Source organism: Notamacropus eugenii, chromosome 5 (genome assembly GCF_028372415.1).
Source record: "Notamacropus eugenii isolate mMacEug1 chromosome 5, mMacEug1.pri_v2, whole genome shotgun sequence".
Taxonomy (NCBI): Eukaryota; Metazoa; Chordata; class Mammalia; order Diprotodontia; family Macropodidae; genus Notamacropus; species Notamacropus eugenii.
In genome coordinates, this window is record NC_092876.1 from 232,821,772 (window position 1) to 232,842,681 (window position 20,910).

At 35.1% G+C, this 20,910-nt stretch overlaps 1 protein-coding gene across 2 annotated transcripts in view; it reads right to left on the bottom strand.

Moving 5' to 3' along the window:
- The window catches only part of TLK1 (tousled like kinase 1), a 173,030-nt gene that overhangs the window by 105,622 nt on the left and 46,498 nt on the right, over window positions 1–20,910 (bottom strand). For both annotated transcript variants that reach the window (XM_072612295.1, XM_072612296.1), the window contains 2 exons: window positions 9,871–9,989; window positions 4,699–4,770 (listed from right to left, as the gene is read on the bottom strand). In XM_072612295.1, the coding sequence (XP_072468396.1) occupies window positions 4,699–4,770; window positions 9,871–9,989 (191 nt within the window). The remainder of the gene's footprint in view (window positions 1–4,698; window positions 4,771–9,870; window positions 9,990–20,910) is intronic.

Below are 20,910 nucleotides of genomic sequence, written 5' to 3' on the forward strand. Positions count from 1 at the left end.
TTTGACAGATGAGTAAACTGAAGCAAAGAGGGTTAAGTGACTTGCCCAGGATCACACAGCTAGTAAGTATCTGAGGCGAGAGTTGATCTCAGGTCTTCCTGACTCCAGGTTTGCTGTTCTATCCACTGCACTACCTAGCATTCAAAATTTTGCTGAGAGCTAATCCTGAACCTACCAGTGGGGAAGTCTTGTCTTCCTACTACCTGAAGCAAATGGACCCCAAGCTCTTATGTCACAGAACTTGAAAATAGTATTATTGGTTTGGATTAAATAGGTTCCTATGGACTATCCTGAAAATCAACTCACTCTAACACTGTTATAATGAGAAAAAGATTCCAAATCATAAAAAACTTTAAACTTTTAGAAATGTAACTCAATTAAGTTTGAGATTACCCACATGTACACTCTGATACCAGTTAATGAAGGGGATACATTCCATTATTCCTTTGTTAAAAAAAAAAATTCACAACTAGAAGTAGAAATAACATAAAAGGCATTGTTGTTGTTCAGTTGTGTCCAACTTTTTGTGATGACCCCTTTTGGGATTTTCTTGGCAAAGATCCTGGAATGGTTTGCCATTTCCTTCTCCAGCTCAGAAAGGTAAGGAAACTAAGGCAAACAAGATTAACTAACTTGCCACACAGCAAGTAAGTGTCAGAACTAGGATTTAGACTCAGATCTTCCTAACTTCAGGTCCAGTGTTCGATCCACTGCAACATCTAACCTGCCTCTAAAAGACATAGTGATACATTATAGGTCAATTTGATAAGGAGAGTTTTGGGGTACTAAGATAATTAAATGCTATCCCTGAATCACACTGAAAACACTGGTTAACACAAGTATCTAAGTACTTGTCTTTGGGCAAAGTTGGAGAAAGTTAAAGCATAGTTCAATTTAAATGAGACAGAGTAAAGAAAACAAAATGTTTAAAATGCTTTCTTCATTGAAAAGACCATCTACAACAGGAGCCTCTACTTTCTCTTCTTCCACTATTACAATCAAGCTTCTGACCTCATCATTCCACTAAAAGTGCTCTCTCCACAGTTAACAATGATCTTTTAATTGCCAAACCCAATGTCCTTTACTCAATTCTCATTCTTCCTGATCTTTCTGCAGGCTCTAACACTCTTGATCACCCTCCCTCTTCTCCTTGATACTCTCTTCTCTCTAGGTTTTCAGAACACCATTCTCTCCTGGTTCTCCCCTACCTATCAAGATTGCTCCTCAGTCTCCTTTGCTGAATTCTCATCTAGCTCACGCTCCCTAAACATTGGTATCATAGAAGAGAGGGCAGATTGGTGATAGGGGCAATCAGAATGCTTGGTGTTTTGGGGTGGGGGAAGGGGACAAATGGGGAGAAAATTTGGAACCCAAAATTTTGTGAAAATGAATGTTAAAAGTTAAATAAATAAATTAAAAAAACAAACAAAAAAAACCACATTGGTATCACTCAGGGTTTTGTCGTAGGCCCTCTTCTCATACTATTCTACTTCACTCTTGATTTCATCAGCTCCCATAGATTAATTATCATTTCTATGTTGATGATTCTCAAATATCCTGTCCTAAACTCTCTGCTGATCTCCAGTTTTGCATCCTTTCAGACATCTCAAACTGGATATCCAGTAGAAAGCTTAAATGGAACACAACCAAAATGAACTCATTATCTTTCTCTATAAACCCTCCTGATTTTTATCTTCCCTTTTACTGTCAAAGGTATCACCATCTTCCAATTCTCCCCAGGCTTGAAATATTGATGTTACCCTTGACTCACACTCCCATATCCAATCCGTTGTCAAGGGCAGTTGATTTTTGATATCTTTTTGATATCTCTCACATATGCCCCCCTTCTTCTCTGACACTGCCACCACTATGGAGATGACCCCCATCAAATCAAGCATGGACTATTATAATAGTCTGCTAGAAGGTCTGCCTGCCTCAACTCTCTCCCCACTCCAATCTATCTCCATTGGCCAACAAAGTGATTTTCCTAAAACACAGGACCAATTATGTTATTTCCTTATTCAATAAATTTCAATGGCCTCTATCACCTTCAGGATCAAAAACAAAATCCTTTGATGTTCAAAGCCCTTCATAACTTACCCTACCCTCCATCTTTCCAGTCTTCTTATACCTTATTCCCCCTCACACACTCTTTGATCCAGTGACATTATCTTTTTGCTGCTGCATGAACAAAGCACTCTATCTCTCAGCTCTGGGCATTTTCTCTGTGTCTCTCCCACACCTGGATCTGGAGTGCTCTCCCTCCTCATTTCCACCTCCTGGTTTCCCCACCTTAAATCAAATGCCAAATAAAACCCTATCTTTTACAATAAGCCTTTCCTAATTCATCTTAATTCTAGTGCCTTCCCTCTATTAATTATTTCCTTTTTACCTCATATAAATCTTATCTGTGCATATTCATTTTCATTTTCTCTCCCCCATTAGACTGTGAGCTCCTTGACGGCAAGGATTATCTTTTGCCTCTTTTTGTATCCCCAGTGCTTAGCACAGTGCCTAGTATGTAGCAAATACTTTTAATTACTGTTTATTCACTGACTAAGAGGAGAAAGACCTATCAGCAGGCAGATGTATGGGGCCAGAGGCTCCTCCTACTATCAGTAGCACCTTAGACAAGGCTTTGAATGACTTCAACCAGTCTCCCCAAAAGAACAGCACACATACAAGTATATGCACATGTTTTTCACTTTTTGGGGGGCAGGCGGGAGTAGTGGCAGGCTAGGAAGGGGAAGGTATTCTCTAGGCAATTTCATTTTTTTTTTAATGGGGAAAGAAATAGGAATCAAAAAACCAATTCTTGGGACAAATTTATCACAAAGCAGTTGTTTCCACAATATTTCTCCACTAGGGAGGCAGGAAGTTAATTCAAGAGTTTATCTGATTCACTGCATAGAGATGGAAGTTTTTAAGACTAGGACTGCCAAAATCTTAAAACTGCATTACATAAAGAATGGGTCACATCACTTACCCTGAAAAGCACTAACAAAATTACGTAGCAGAAAGCACTTTGCCCAACCAAGAAACCACACTTTTCATTGTTAAGTACATACTAAATTCAAGTCATCCTTGGAAATCTTCTAAAGAGAACAAAATTATTCTTATAAAAGTTGATTCCTTGTAAATGAGCCCTAAATGCTGAAATCTATTACATCTATTTGGAAGTAAGAAGGAGCCTGCAAAACAACATAGAAAAAAGATGACAGTGTTATAAATCACTTACATCTTTATTCACTAATATTTCCCAATAAAAATCAAATAGAAACATCCATTTAAATGAAAAGAAATTACATATCATGCCAAAAATATGTCTAACTGGCCCTGACCAAACAAATCATTAAAAAACAGGAGAGGTATGTGAATTTATCAAATATACCTAATACTATGGAATTATCAAGAAGAGCCTCAAACTTCTAGAAAGTGGTAGTGAAATTATCTTTCATAACCACAGGTTTTGAGAAACTCTATTTTAGCTAAGCCTAAACCTAAAAATAATTGAGGTCCTAGTTCATACTAAATTAATATGAAAATCTAATCTGTGGTAGCTGGTTTCAAGAGGGCCTGCTAAAGCTTACCTCAAGGGAACCTACTGCAGATAATGTCCCATTCACTTGTACAGTGTCCTTTCAGCTGCCTGCCAGTTGTCTCTGTGGAAGGGAAAGCCTGATGAGTCAGAGCCCTATGCCACACTCCTTTGGAGTTAGAGGATGCCTGTATATTACTCCATAAAATGATCCAGGCAATAAAAGATCAGATGCTTATGAATGCCACAAAACATGAAGATGGCTTTTTCAGTACTCTCTCTCCACTAAAGGCCAATACCAAATCTATAGTTACTGAGTGCTGAAAAGCCTGTTGATACTCAAATGTCAACACAATAAAGCTACACTAACCCAAGAAAAACAAAGATTGGAATAGATCAAAGTCAGAAGGCAGTTACACTGATAGGGAAAAATATGAAATGTATTAACTATTTAATGAGAGACTGCCAGACTGCCTTAACATCTAGTGAGATGAAACTCTAAAGCATCAATCAACCAAAACTGAAAAGGCATGATCAACTATGTAAGAATACCTCAAGACTTTCCAACACAAATGCTTTTTAAAAGATGCTATTAAGTACAGCATGCTCAAAACTGATCTATACCCAAACTCCAAATATGTGCTTATTCAATACATGTTTTCATGAGGGAAAGAGGAAGAGAAATTCTTTAGAATTATATAAAAGAATGAACAACAACAGCAAAATCTAAAAAGAAGAATATCTGTGCCCCACAAAGGGAAGTGTGCATGCATACACAAGAAACAAATACTTCAGGATGAAACTAAGAAGACTCAGGAATAAATATAAAGAAGAAACGTTGATATATAACTCAAAGTTATTTGAAAAATCACCTTAACATCCTAAAATTATTCCTGACAAATAACTTTCTAATTCCAAGACCAAGACCCTTTTATATAACCAATATTCAAGGTCACCTATATAGCTATCCAGTATATAATTTCTTTCAACTGCCAACATTGCTACAATTTGTAGATAGGAATAAATTTATTCTGATAGTCTGTTTTATTCCAGTGAACTTTAAGTACTAACCTTCAGGACAAGCATAATTAATAAAAAGAAAAATATCTACTTAACAAAGGTGATGCAGGTTTTTAACAGAATTATACACAATTACATACCTCTGATTCTTTATCACTTAGAGATCCCAAGCTTCCAAAACTGTGATTAGAACTTTCATTATTTGTTGATGCCTGTTAAAGACAAGAAAAAAAATTTTAATTAAAAACTGACTAAAAAAACAAACAAGAAAGTCTAATCATAGGTAAACATAGTAAATAAGGGAATGTGATAATTTGGCTGTAAGTATTCAAATAATAAACTAAATATAAAATTTCCATTCATCTAAATCCTCAAGTACTATATGATTAATAATTTATTTTTCCTTTTCAAAGGAATGGGAACCACACTGAGTAGAAACCAAAAGAGAAACAAGCCATAAAAGCCATAAAAAAATATCATATTAAGCAAAACAAAACAGTCTCATTCTCAAATTAGTATTATTTCACTTAAAATGTAAAAAACTGTACTTTGAAAAAGAACTTAAAAGAATGCCCACATGTATTGCTTTAAATCTAAAAGATGATACAGCCAATTCCCACTATAAACACATGAGCTGGGTGTTAAGTAGAATAGAAGGAAATGGAAATTATTCTCAGCCAGGATTCAGTTATTTGTAAAGGTTAAGGCAGCAGATGAACGGCAAGACATAGACCAGAAAAGAAGGTTTTGAAGAAGAATGTAATGCACAGATTCCAGGACCTTGGGCTAAATAAAGCAGAAAGCATGAGTTAAGATCAAGGGCAAGGATCAGATCTCCCCAGAATAGCTACTAGCAAAAAGACTGGAAGGCTGAACAAAACAGCAGAGTATTTATAAAATACATTCAGTAAATATCTATTGAGCAAATACATGCATATTTCAGTCAAGGATACAAGAAGACCGTAAGGGGGAATAGATTTTTTTAAAGCTAATATAGTTTTAACTTTGAGTCAGAGAAACTCATCCTAAGAACCAAAAAGGACCTTCTTTTCCCTAGGAGTTGAGGAGGCACAAAGACGATGAAGGGGTTAAGAAGAATGAGTGAAAGAAAAACTGAATCTAAAGCAATTTAAATTAAGTAAATCTGGGGCCATGTAGAAAAATAACTTCACTTTTATTTAGAAGTCTCTTCCATTTATTCTTTTTGTCAGGAAAGGAGATTATGTGTTACTTACCTAGTGCAAAAAGCCTGGTAGATAAAAGGATGGGAGGGGGGCCTAAGCTGGGGAGGAGGCAAACTAGATAAATGCCAATATTCTTTAAAATATACATATCTTTAAAATCCCTCACCACTGGAATATTCTAGCTCACTCAACAATGATTTTATGTGGCCTGTTGTTCTTAAAATGATGCTGAAGAAAAGAACTGATTTGTTAATCAAGCTTCTAAATAAAAGTTCCATAAATGAACCAGTTGATGAATAATAAAAGATTAAAGGGATGACATCTAATTCTTATAATTCAGAATTTGGACAGCCACGTTAAGCTTGTCTGTTTTCTTTACAATTTTGTAAAGTTCTGTTATGACCCCTTAGCCTACATCTATAGATAGAATAGCTGTGATTTTTTTAGTGTGAGCTCAAATGGAAAGCATCTCCAGCTCTTTGATGAGTACAGTTTCTCTGCTCTGTGCTTTCCCCATCTTCATTATGATATTTTAGAGGGTATGGCAAGTGTCAATAAACCATGAAATTTTACACAGGGGTAGGATAATGTTATTATGTTTCATTTTGTTTCTGATGCAGTTCTCTCCCAAAATTCTCCTCCAAAGCCTCACTGTGGTATAGAGGTGCTCCTGGGTACTTGACACCATAATTTTTTTAACTTCAAAAATGTTATTTTTCCCAATTCTATGTAAAAACAAATTTTAATATTCATTTAAAAAAAACTTTTAAGTTCCAAATTTTCACCTTCTTTTCCCTTTTGCACAATCATGCAAAACATATTTTCATATGTCATGTTATGAAAAAAACAGACAAAAATACACAAAAAAGTGAGAAAGTGAAAAATAGTATGCTTTGATCTTGTTTTGCACCATCATAATGCATTTATGTATTAAAATTATCTGTGGAGGTCCCATCTCTTGATAAGCTCCATAAGCAGAGAGATCAATATCTTATCTCAACTTGTATATACTAAGAGCAATACCTGACATATATTAAAGTTGTGTAATGATTTTTTTTGGGAGGGGAGTAGTTAGATGGCGCAATGGATAGAATGCTAAGCCTGGAGTGACAATTCATCTTCCAGTTTAAATCTGGCCTCAGACACTTACTAGCTGTGTGACCCTGTTTGCCTCAGATTCCTCATCTATAAAATGAGCTGGAGAAGGAAATGGAAAACCACTTCAGTATCATTGTCAATAAAACAACAAATGGGGTCAAAAAGGGTCAAACATGCCTAAAAATGACTAAAATAATAAAATAAATGTATGCTGAATTGCATATAAAGTGAACATCTGCTCTGTTCCCTATACCTAGAGACTTTACTAGAACATTACTAGAGTTGGTATTAGCTAGTCTTAAAGGTACTAGTTTATATTATAAATAGCCCAATGCATCAGCCAATTTTCTAGCAGTACATACTTTTCTAGAGCTAGTTAGGTTGGTCTCTAATGTGCAAGTCTCCCTGCGTGAGACACAATTCCTGGAATCACATTAACCTGCAATAACCTGAAGAAAACTAGACAACCTACTGATCGCCTGAACTGGTTTTAAAAAAAAAAGCATAATGGGACTAAACAACAGCAGCAGTGGCAACCAAGAACTATCACGTCTGCCCTTGGCTCTGCACATCATAATATATGCCACACAGCCTCTCATGATACCAAAGTACTAAGGGTTTAGCTCAGATGTAGGAATCCAAGGGTAAATGGAAAACTGTAACAAAAGTAAAGGTATACAAAAAAGGTACAAAACTGTAGCAAAAAAGTAAAGAAGGGCATGTGAGTATGTAATAAGGGGCAGGCTGGGAAAGTACTATGTAAGCAGTTCTCCAAGTGTGGTTTAAGAACACTTGGGGGTTACACAGGACCCTTTCAGTGGATCCATGAGGTCAAAACCACTTTCTGTAATAAGACTAATATACTAATATAATAAATATCAATAAATATAACCCACAACACCCTTGGTGGGGTCTTCAATTTTTAAGATTGTAAAAGGGCTTAATTAAGTCCTCTTTACAAAAATTTGAGTAGGAAGCAAACAGTTATTAAATGCCTATTAAGTGTCAGGTACTGTAATAAGCTTTATAAATATCACATTGTAAATATCATTTGATGTATTTGTAAATACCTGATAAATGTGAGATCATGTGATCCTCATAACAACTCTGGGAAATATGTGCTATTATTATCCTCATTTTACAGTGGTATCTGCACAGCAGAAAAGTTCCTTGAGGCCAGGGTCTAATGTCTTATTTTATACCTAGCATCTAGCATAGTGCCTTTGCACAGAGTAGGTGCTTAATTAATAGTTGCTGAATTTGAAGTGATCTAGGATTGATTTTTTTTTTAATGTAATATAACAGAATTTGATATACCACAATAAATTCCAAATGGCTTAACAATCTAAAAATGAGGAATCACACCCAAAAAAATATTGGGAGAATGATGGTGGATACGGAGAACACTGATAACTTTAACAAGTCATAAAGAGATTATAGAAAACAAAGCTGATAATTTTGACCGTGTTAAATTTAAAATTTGTGTTTCCTTGAATGTATCATTTAACTTCCCTTGGTCTCAATTTCATTACTTTTAAAAAGGGGAAGTTGGAACTAAATGATTTAAGTTCTCCTTGACTACCAAATCTATCAGCCTGTTTTAAAGGTAAAGGATAACTAAAACTAGACATTCTAAAGATCTTTTCATTATTTGAGATTAAAATTTCAAAGTTTTCTAAGATTCCCATAAAAATTTATATTTTACATGAACAATGCTGAATCATGCACACAGTGCAGAAGTAAGTGGTAATTTATAGAGGTAGCTTTTTGATACTGCTTTTTAAGTTTAAATTATGGTAAAGTTAATGAGATTATCAAAGCAAACAGCAAAACATTAGAGAAGTTGTTAATACTTTAGCTTTTTCCAACTCATGGCATAGTGCAATCCATTTTCCTAACAAGTAAATTAAACACATTTGTATAAGATTATACAAAGTGATTTTGATATATCAACATCCTTTCCCTTTGTAATGTTACAAAGTTATAATTTTTCCCCCGAAAGTAGCATATAATACCAAAAGATTCTGAACCATTATATTATGTTTACTCTATCTGCCACCACTCTACTCATTTAACTGCTATAGCCCCTTATCCAAGCTTGATCTCATTTTGCCAATCATTCTTCCCAAGGATATACCATATTCTTTCTTGCTCTCCATTTTTATATATGATGTGCTCCAAATGTCTTCTCTTCCTAACCTCTACTGACAAAGACTCTACACATTCTCTAAGAGCCAGTTCAAGTTCAAGTCCAATTACCTCCATGAAGCCCAGAGTGGTTTGGCCCTTTTTAAAAAATATGTCTTAACCACAGTTTTAACATTTAATTTTCTTCTTTGGTTCATATATACTGCCTTCCCAAATACATTTTTGGAGGAGGGTTCTTGACTTTAATATCATCTTTAATGCCTAACATAATAATAATACTTTAATACCTAACACAGCACAGCTCAAGACAAATGCACTTGATAATTACTACTGATTAATTAAACTGACAAAAAGTAGGAAAGAAACAAAAGCAAATTGAGATAATGGGAATATATTATAGCACAGACAAAAACAGGAGAGTTCACTAAACCCCCCCAAAATTAAGAATGCAAAGAAGCATATTGATTCAGAGAACATTTCAATTATACGTGAATAGGCTATTTTCAACTCTTATCCACTAGAAGCTTCACTCAGTTGCTTCACAAGAAGATATTAACTCCTTGGGAGCAAAGATTAAGTCATATCTTTGAATACCTTCAATGTCTAGCAGAATGACTTAATATTTACTGAAATAAAATTAAATAGATTGTTTCAAGGAATTAGTTAATACTTCTTGTTATATATTTGAATTGAGAGACTTTGCTTTCATAGAAGTTACAAGAAAATATAAAGTAAGCATAATAGTGAAACCAGACATAAAATCACTCTTTCTCACAATATTAACAGGTCATAACTTCTTACTGCAAAATAAAGGGATCCTTTGCAAACTATATTTAAATAATTCAATATAAATAAAAGTTTGTTTATTAAAGCAACACTTACTTTAGCTCCAACACTGCAACTTCCAGTGCTCCCAGTGCTTCCACTTACAACTCCTGTAAATCGAGCTTCCAATAATTCTTGCCTTCTTGGATCTAAGCTGTGAAGCTCATCCATTGCACCTACAAAAAACGTATCCAGTTAGCTGTGATTTGCCATTGATTAGATGAATAGTTCAAGAAAACCTCAGAAACCTTGTCCTATTACACAAGATGCTGCTTCTCTGAATTACTAAGAGCACTTTTATGTGTCACTTATTTGGCTGTTTAATCACATACTGCCCTGTCCTTCCATTATGTAACTGTTTAAATTATGTGGATCTTTTTTCTCTAATTATACCTAAAGTATTAACATCAACACGTTGTAAAAAGCCATCTCGGTGCCTGACAAAGGACTCTGCACACAGGTACTCAAATATTAGAATGAATGAGAAGATGTTTCTCATGTTGAGGAGCCAAAGGTTCTTCAAATGTCATTCAACTGCCTTCAACTGTCATTTTAAGAACTGAGTTATACAATTTTAAAATCACACAAGATGTAGAAATGAAAAACCAATTTTAATCAAACTTTCTGAGAATCACTAGGGTGTGACTAAAAGTGGGAGAAACCGATAAAGTATCCTCCTGCAGACCCAGCCCACAACAAATTATTGTAGTCTATCTTCAAATGAGCCCTTGCTACTATTTAGTAATTCTTTTATCCCTACTCTTTTTACTAACATCTGCAGAAAGCACTTTATTCTCATTAATATCCTATCAACTCCCCACATTATCTTTATCCACAATGTCTTATACATAGCAGACATTTGATAAACGTTTGTGGGATTGACTGGCTATTTTAAAGAGCCTTCTTGACTTTTCAAGCACTTCATTCCACCCATAACCATTCAATTTACTCTTACCTTCTACTTCAATAAGAGGAGTTTATTCTAGTTGAGTTCCTGTATCTACTCTAATGCTCCATGAGTGCTACCTTCATGTTCATTCCCTTAATCTCTGAACAACTGTTCCACTTATGTCCTTGATTCCATGCCTAACTCCTGAGGGACTTTACTCCTAATACTTGCACTCTCCCTGTCTGGCATATCTGCTAGTTCCTCCAGCTTTGCTACTGCCTTCGAACATAGAGATCTTTGAAACTTTACCAAGGTCTTAAATTTAGCCCTTTTACTTCAACTAGCTTCCATTTTATTTGTCCCTTTCCTTCCACTTTCAAACTGGAAGCTAGTAGTGTGTACTCTTTATCATCAGAGAGGACTCTGGAAAGTTCCCTCTTTTCTCCTTATCTGTATCTTACAACTTCTTGATATCAGCCCCCTATACTCTCCTCCTTTACTCTGTAATAAAAGGTATCCCATATTCCCACCAAGACAGTCATTCTACATCATAATAGCTAACACTGATCTATAGCTTTATAAATATTATTTTATTTGATCCTTACAACAAGAAACAGTAGATACATTATTTGCAGATTTTATATTTGTGAATTCACCTACTCCCTAAAATTTGCAAATCCCAAATCAATACTTGCAGAGCTTTCATAGTCATGTAAGAAATCTGAGTCACCCAATATACATACTCCCAGCTGAGGCTGACTAAGGAGATGTTCTGGCTTCTTGTTTCAGCTCTCATACTATAAACAAGTTTCCTTTTCCAAATCTATTTAGTGCAATGATTTCTGCATTTTTTTTGTGCTTTTTTGTTGGTGATTTTGGTATTTAAAATAGCCCTCAAGCATAGTGCTTAAGTGCCCTAGTGTTCCTAACTGTAAGAAGACTGTGATATACCTTACAGAGAAAACACATTAGATAAGCTTCATTCAAGCATGGGTTATATAGTGCTTGCTACTGGCTATGAATTCAATGTTAACAAATTAACAATACAGTATATCCAAAAAATGGAAGAGGAAATTGCTAATTTGTATGTCAGGCAAAGTAAATGCTATGACCAGAGGCTCACAAGAACCTAACCATGTATTGCTCCTAGAAAGTGGCTCAGTATTTGTTAATTCAGTGTTCAAGGTGACTTTACAGAACATAACTACTGTGAATGATGAAAACTGTTTGTACCATTATCATTTCCACTTACTGGATGAAACTGATGCAACACAGGATAAATGACTTGCCCAGGATCACACAGCTAGTAAGTATCAGAATCCAGATTTGAACCCAAAGGACTACATTGTTTTGTGGACTGCAAGCATAATGTTGGACTGAAACTTTTATTTCATCAGTGTGAGTAATTACTCCCAGTATGGAAATTCCCTTCATTGTTACAAACCATAGTGTAAAGGGCTGGTCTTGGAGTTAGGGAAGACTTGAGTTTGAGCTTGTGAAAGATACTAACAGTAAAACCAAAGATATGTCTATTAACATCTCAGTGCCTCCACCCAACTCTAAGCTGACAAACTCTATCAGTTAAGGGAATCAGTTAAGAGTAAATCCTCACACGGATGAAATACAAGTTGCTTTCAATCCACAAAAACTTTAGTCTTTTGAGCAATAATATCTCTCTAGTCTCAAGTTCTCCATTAAGTATTCTCGCTTACCTCAAGTGCAAAACATTTGTTTCTATTGAATTTGTTCATTCCAATACAATGTTTCAGTATGCATATATCTTTAGATTTTATCACCCAAGGTAGGAATTATCCCTCTCCACTTAGTACCATCTTCAACTTTGATAAATATACCACCTAAGCCTTCATTCAAATAATACTTAATATTTGTGCACAAATTTTCTCCCTCCAATAGAATATGAAGATGCTTGCAGGCAGGTATTACTACTTTGTTTTCATCTTTGTATCCCCAGCAACTTAACAGTACATTGCACTTAAAAATGGCTTTTTGAACTGAATTAAATTAAATTATACTAAAATTTACTAAATTTATATCAAAGAGGAATGGTCAAAAGCTACCTCAAAAACTGCACAGCTTTAGATTTAAGAACTCAGGCCAGTTTAGATATTTTTCTCTCCTTTAATAACTGCTTTACCCTCTTCATGGTCACCAAAGAAACTAGACCAAGGAAAAGCATCATCTCCCTAACATTCTTTCATTTTCAGAAAATTAAGAGCTCTTTAATGACAGGTCAGTTTACAAACAATACTTTATTAGTGCTATTTAAAATAATGGCTGGAAAAAATAGGTGAACAATTTATGAACAAAGAAGAGATAGAGAGCATTGCGAATTGCAAAATGGATAATTTTGACAATGCTAAATTAAAAAGGTTTTGTACAAATAAAACCAACCAAGCCAAGATCAGAAGAAAGCAAAATATTGCGGAGAGAAGTAGAATTTATAGACAATTTCTCAGAGAAAGGTCTCATATCTCAAATATAAATGGAACTTTGTCAAATCTATAAGAATACAAGTCATTCCCCAATTGATAACGGCCAATGGTTATTGAACAGGCAGTTTTCCAATGAAGAAATCAAAACAATTTATAGTAATATAAAAAATGCTCTAAATCATTATTGATTAGAGCAATGCAAATTAAAATAACCTGGTGATATCATTTTATATCTATCAGATTGATTAAAATTGTTGGACGGGATGTGGAAAAATTGGAACCTTAATTCATTGTTGGTGGATCTGTGAGGTAATCCAACCACTCTGGAAAGCCATCTGGAATTATGCCCAAAGAGTTATTAAGCTGTACCCTTTGACCTATCAATACTACTACTGGGTTTCCCAAGATGATTAGGGAAAAAGGAAAAGAATTTACATGTTCTAAAATATTTATAGCAGCTCTAGAAATTGCAGGGATGCCCATCAACTGGGAAATGTCTAAACAAATTGTGGTATATGTCCATGATGGAATATTACTCTCAATGATTTTAGTTCAATGATTTTAGAAAAACAAGGAAAGACTTGCATGAAATAATAAAAAACAAAATGAGTACAACCAAGAGAACACTGTATACAGTAACAGCAATATTGTTTTAACAATAACCTCAAGTGACCAAGTCATTCTATCATAAATACCGAAATTAACTGCAAATGTCCTATGTTGGAAGATTTTTTTGCATCCAAAGAAAGAATTCATTCACAGAGAGTGAGAGACAGACAGACAGATAGAAAAACTATAAATTCCTTCAGGGTAAAGAGGTATCTTTTTTGTCTTTGAATCACCATCAATACATAACCAATTATCCCAGTCTCAAGACTCTCCCCTCTCCAATTCACCTTCCAACATAGCTGCCAGTCATATTCCTAAAGTATGGGTATTGACCATAGCCTTCTCAAACTCTACTGGCTTCCTATGATTTCTAGAGTCAAACCCCTCCATTGGCCATTTAAAGACCTTCAAAACCAGGCTCCAACCTACCTTTCCAAACTTTTTACACATTACTTCTCTTTAAGTTGTTGACATTCTAAACTTGCCATCTTGCTATTTACTTCTTATATACTTTACATATCCTGTTTCTATACCTTTGTACACCCCTTATCTTCATTCTCTGTATTCCCTAAGGTTGTGTTCTGGTGAATACCTAAAGTGCATACCCTTCACTCTGAAAGCACTTAGTTTCATTCTAAGGTCAGCTCTCTTACACAGAAAACCTTCCCTGATCTCCCAGCTGTTAACAACCTCTTCTCAAGTTACCTTGTATTTACTCTGACTCTCCCTTGAGGGCAAGGAATTTTATTCTGGGGGTGGTCTGAGCTTGTATATTCAGGAACAAGCAGAGGGTTTAGCACGTGGTGGGAGCTACATAAATACATGCTAACCAATTGAATCGTGGATCAAACAACTAAGTTACTTCTCTTGATTACCACAGAGAAAAGCAGATGAAAAAGTATCTTGATTACCTCTCATTTATATAAAGGAAATCTGAAGATATTGAACATTATTTGTGTCCAAAGAAGATTTAAACAAAGAGAAAATGGATGAGATTTTATTTGGACTTTTTATACACTTAGCTGAAACTCAATACTTAATAAATGAAAATAAACAATTTGTTCACTAAAAGTTAAGCTGCTAAATTAGGGAACTGAAGAAAGCTGGTTGTATGACCAATGCTTCATATATCATAGAATTCTATAGTTGGACAGCACTTTGAGAAATCACCTAATCATAAAACTTAACCTGTATTTAAAGAATGTTCCTCTACCATGTCCCTAAGTAAGTGGTCACCAAGCCTTTACTTCCAACTTTAAGATTTCCAATAATGAGGAACTCAATGACATCATTAAGCAGCATATTCCACTTCTAGCCAGCTCTAATTATTAGGAAATTTTTCCTTATGATGGATTCACATTTCTAGAGCTCTTAGGGATTAGGAAGTGTTTTTCTACAACACCAAAACATGATAAGGGATATATATCATTATCTTTCTTTACACAAATAAGCCAAGGCTCAGGTACAGGAAGTAACTTACTCAAAGTCACACAGCAAATAAAACTGCAGATTGAGGATTTTAAGCCAGGTTTCCTCAACAATAAGTCACAAAATAATTGATTTTAGAGTTGGAAGGCACCTCAGCAGTCACCTAATCCAAAGCTTAATGAAGATGAGTCACCATAACAATTTATCTAACACCTTAAAGAGTTGTGAGATAGCCAGTTGCTATATTTTTAGAGAAATTGTTTGCCTCTTTACAATTTTCATACATTACTTCTGCTTCTGCCCATTGGAGCCACACAGAAAATACTTAATCCTCTTTCCTGGAGGCAATCCTTCAATACTTCCAGAAAAGGAAATCCCAACTGGTGAAGAGCCTTGAGGTCATACCATATCATATCAGCATCAGTTGAAGGAACTGAGGTTATTTAGCCTAGAGAAGAGCAGACTCACAGGGAACATAATGATGGTTGTGTGCCTAAGTCTCCATTTCCTAGACAGGTAAATTGAAGGAACTGAACTAACATAACTTCTAAAACCCATTTCAGATCCAAACCAATGAGCCTATAACCCTAATCTTAAAAAATGAAAAGAAAGGAGGATTGTATCCAGGCTTCTTTTCCCCTTTCAACTCCCTGGTCCTTTCCATACATAAAAGAGGTATAAAACAAAAAAACTAATGATACAAAATAATTAGCTATTGCTATTGTCAGACAACTTTAATCTTATTGAGAAGTAGCCTAGGATAAGAGCACATGTCCTGGAGTCAAAATACAATAAGATTCAAATAAAGCATTATTTATAAGCCATTATTTATGTAGCTCTTATCATTATTACCATTACTTTAATCATGATACAAACCAAATACAGAAGAGGAAATATGTTAAAATTGGTAAAGTGCAATGGATTAACAACTTACTATAAAATTAATGTTCAATGGAGAAGACTGAAACCAAATTTTAAACTTTAAAAAATTTAGAGAGACATGGCATAGCAAATGAAGAGCTAGTTATGGACTCCGGAAGAGCTACTTATGGAGTCTGGAAAAAGCTAAGTTCAAGCAATTTACTCTTGTTATTACTGAATCCATAACAATCCCCAAGTTTCATTAGTTGAATATAAACATCAAGTGGAATTCAAATCTAATTCTACACTGCCTTAATGTAAGCAAATCTAAGCAAATACAAACTCCTGAGCTTGGCATATAAAGACCTTCTCAATTTCTCCTGCGTTTTATTCCAGACTTACTTTACACTGTCTTCCTTTACACACTTTATCTTCCAACCAAACTGGCCTATCTCAGCATTCTCTCAATCCTGCCTTAGCAAAGACTAACACCACGCCTAGAATTCTTGACCTCTTTGAATTCCTCACAACTTCAATGTCCTAGAAGCCTCTTCATGAGGCCCTTGGTTAGTACTCTCCATCTTCAAATTATCTTATATTAATTTATACATTTGTATATCGTAATACCAGGAAGAACATAAGCTCATTGAGGGGAAAGGACTACTTTTCTATTCCTTTTGTCTTTGTATTCTTAATACCTAAAACAGTAATAGAGTAAGTTGTTAATACACAATGGCTGAATTTAAATGAATGCCTTCTCCTTCCTTTCTCCACCCATTCCTTTGAAAAAGCCATCTATACTCCCAATCATCAATTCCTCTCTCTCTCATTCTTCAACTGTCTACAATTTGACAGATGACTTCCATAAACTCAAATTTTTCTCTCCAAAGTTAGCAATGACTTCCTAATTGCCAAATCTGACTGTCTTTTCTCAACCCTAATTCTTCTCCTTTCTGCTGCATGTAACATTGGGGACAACTATATACTCCTAGACACATTCTTCTCTTTTGGGTTTTCAGTGGCACTACTCTCTCCTAGTTTTTCTCCTGTCTGATTCTTCATTTGCTTCTGAATCATTCTCGACATCACACAACTCTGTGTGCATTCCCCAAGGCTCTGTTCTGGGTTATCTCTACTTCTGCTTCTCCACCCTCAGATTTCCCTTCTTCTTAGCAACCTCATTGGCTGCCATGGGTTTAACTATTATGTGCAAGGTATAGTCTCTTCTCTAGATCTCCCATAACCAATTGCCTAATGGACATTTCAAACTGGATATCCCAGAGAAATTTCAAACTCAAGAGGTCCAAAACAGAACTGATTATATTTTCCCCCAAACCCTCTCTTCTTCCAAATTTCCCTATTTCTCTCAAAGGCACTAATATAGATTAAATAATCTTGACATTATCTTTGATTCCTCACTTATTCCTACTATCCCTCCCCACCTCCATGCATGCAACTAATTACCAAACCTTGCCTTTTTTTTAAACCTCTTTAACATTTTTTGTTTTTAAAAAATTTCTGACAACTCAACACCCTTATCCACAAATACAAAGAGAAAAATGAAACCTTTGTAACAAATTAAGCATAAACAAGCCCTCAAAAAGGATATACTTCACCATTTCCAAAAATCTAGGTATCATTACAAAAATGGAGTCCATTACCCTCCCTCTTGAAGTGTATAAGTAGCACAGATTGTGGTCCCCTAGAATCATGGTCATTGGTTATTATGTTGGAAGCTTAAGTCTTTCAAAGATGTTTTTCTTTACAATGTTTTTGTCACTGTGTAACTTGTTCTGGTTCTGTTCACTTTACTCTGCATTACTTGGTAAAAAGTCTTCTCAGGTTTCTCTGACACCATTTCTTTAGTGGTTTCTTACAGAGTAATATTTCTGTTACAAACACAATCTGCTCATCCATTCCCCAATTAATGGGCAACTCCTTTCTTTCCAGATCTTTGGTAAAATCAAAAAATGGCTTCTAAAAATATTTTTTGTATACTGGGACCTTTTTATGATCCCTTAGGTTATACTTCTAACTCATTTTATAGACATCTCAAGGTACAGACAAGTAAAAGTCTCCTATGCAAAGTCACAGAGGGTCCAATATTAGTGAAAGGAGCGGAATTCAGAGTCCTCAACTTATTAGATGTTCTTTTCTTTTTACTGCCATGTCTCTCTATAAGGGTAGCTGTTTAAATTTCTTATTTCCTATGCTAGATCACAGGCTCCTTTAGAGTACAGCCCAGGTTTTACTTTCTCATCTACCCATACAACAACAAGCAAAATATTAAATGTCAGCTAAATGAATAAATATGAAGTAATGTTTTGCATACATACAATTGTAGGAGAAATAAGAGATCTTTACTCAAATAAGAAAACAAAAAAACTCAAGAGATTAATTTTTTGCCCTAATAAATTTTAGAAGAGCTGTGTTCAAAATCCACATAAGAAATGCCCAAGCCCACAAAATGATACTTCCTTGAAGTACAGGAAAATAACTGAAACCTAAATGAAATCAAATATACTTTACAGGCACTATTATTCCTCTCTACTTGGAAATCTTCAATGGCTCCCTTGAGATTACAGAGTCGGGCTAATTTTTCTGCCTAGCATTCAGAGACTTATGATTTTGCATCACCCTATCTTCCGAGTCTCATTTTATACTACTCTCCTCCCCATAATCTATGCTCTAATCCAGCACTTCTTAAATTGTGAGTCACAACCCTCACAGTTTAAGAAGCACTTATGGGGTTGAGAGTGGAAAAAGTTTATGAAGCCCTGCTCTAGACAAATCATTCTTTAACTTTGTTCATTTCTTGAATGCCTTCCCTTCCTCTCCTTTTCAATCAAAGTTTAGTAAGTACCTATTACGTGCCTGGTACTGTGCTATGGGCTAGGGACACAAAAAGAGTTGCAAAAGACAGTACCTGCCCTCCCAGAGCTTAAAATCTAATCTTTTGCCTATCAAGTTTCATTGTTAAGTTCAGTTCAAAAAATAACTCCACAAGGAAGCCTTCTCTATTCCATGAGACAGTAATATCTATTCTTCCCACACAAAGCACTTTGCTTTGCACTTCTTCAGTACTTAAATATGTCTAAGACCTGTCTGGACAGTACACTTCTGTTTGTCAAGAACTATGATTACATTCATGAATAAAACTCCAGATAAGGAAAATTCCCTTTATCAGTGAAGACAGGCAACTGTTCTGCAAAGCAACATGTAGTCTTATGAAAGATGCTTGGAGACACTGAGAGATCAGATACTTGGCCCAGCATGACAAACCCGAGTATGTGTCACAGGCTGGACTGCTAGGTCTACCTGACATTGAGGCCTGCTTCTGATCAAGTATGGTCTCTCTGCCACTCATGCTACACTTAGTAGGTGGTTAACTTTTGTTAAATTACATTCGCTGTGAGGGAAAAACAGTTGAATTAGTGACCAATCAATATTTTAAAGGAAATATTGTCACTCTACTTTTTAATATATTCAGTCCCGGCCCAACCTCCACTCAATGGCTGTTTTTGGACCCTCCTGGCTTAGAGTGAATGACAATAGTAACAGTTTCTCTTCAAAACAATAAACCTCAAGCTCCTGCCGCTCCCGGAGTGATTTAACTATTTAGCTATTTTTTTTTGTTTTCTATTAAAAGGACCATCCCCCTGACTACTTCTTAAAGAGACTTATTCACTGAATGGGTATTACTCACTTTAAGTGAGTACCTGAAAAGGCCTTAGCCTAAAAGGCCAAGGTCTCCCAGTGCATCCTGGGTCATCTCCAGTCATCCTGATGAATATCTGGTCACTGGATTCAGATGGCTCTGGAGGAGAAGTGAGGCTGGTGACCTGAACAGCCCTCCCTCCCTCAAAACAAAGTCAAGTGCAAGTCATGTCATTATTTCCTTGATGTTATGGTCCTCTTCGAAAACAAAAGTCAAGCACAACAACAACAATATTCAGTATCAAGAATTAGTCTACCAAAGTACTGACAAAGGCTGACTAGCCTCCTTATGGAAAATTAATTAATGATTTATAATTAGAATATCAATTATAAGTCCAAGTGCTTCTCAAGGACTGGAAAGTACTTAAAAATCAATTTGTTCCTTAGTTTTAAAACTTTTTAAAAGTGTATAGCATCTGTGTATTAACTTTTTCTTAGTCACAATAAAGAGTAATTTCAATTCAATCCTAGTTAAAACAAATTCTACATTAGTAGAGTCCAAATTAATCAGACTTGATTATATGACTCTTTTTTTCCCATCAAAGTTACATTTATAACTCATCTTTCCTAGAAGAAAAGAAGAATGAGCTAACAAGAAAGCCTGGTCTTTATAATACAGTTTCAAGGAATAAGGTCCTGAAATTGTAGATTATTTTATAAAATTCAAAGCATTTTATATATATATATATATATATATATATATATATATATATATATATACATAAGCTTTTACTACCATCTGTCTAAGAAGTTTGCCAAAATGCCCTCACTGAGAATCTCCTAGTCTACATAAAAGGAAAGAATCATGCAAATATACCTTTCTGCCATGGCTTTGATACCATTGAAACAACCAATTCATTCTGAATACCAACCAATATATGCAAAAAGTCAATAAAGAAAATATTAACTTTGTCTGTAATCCTTTAGAATGTAAAATAACATAGTCTAATCCAGAAATGAGAGATTTAAGAGCAGACTGAACAAGAATGTGATACATGAAACTTGTGAGGCTCAGTCTCAGGATCACTAGTTTATATCAACCAGGTTACTCAACTCTTATGTGAAGAACATATATTTTGATTATTTGTAGGAAGGGGGAGTGAGTAGGGCAAGTGTGAGAGACAGCAAAAGTTAAGTTTC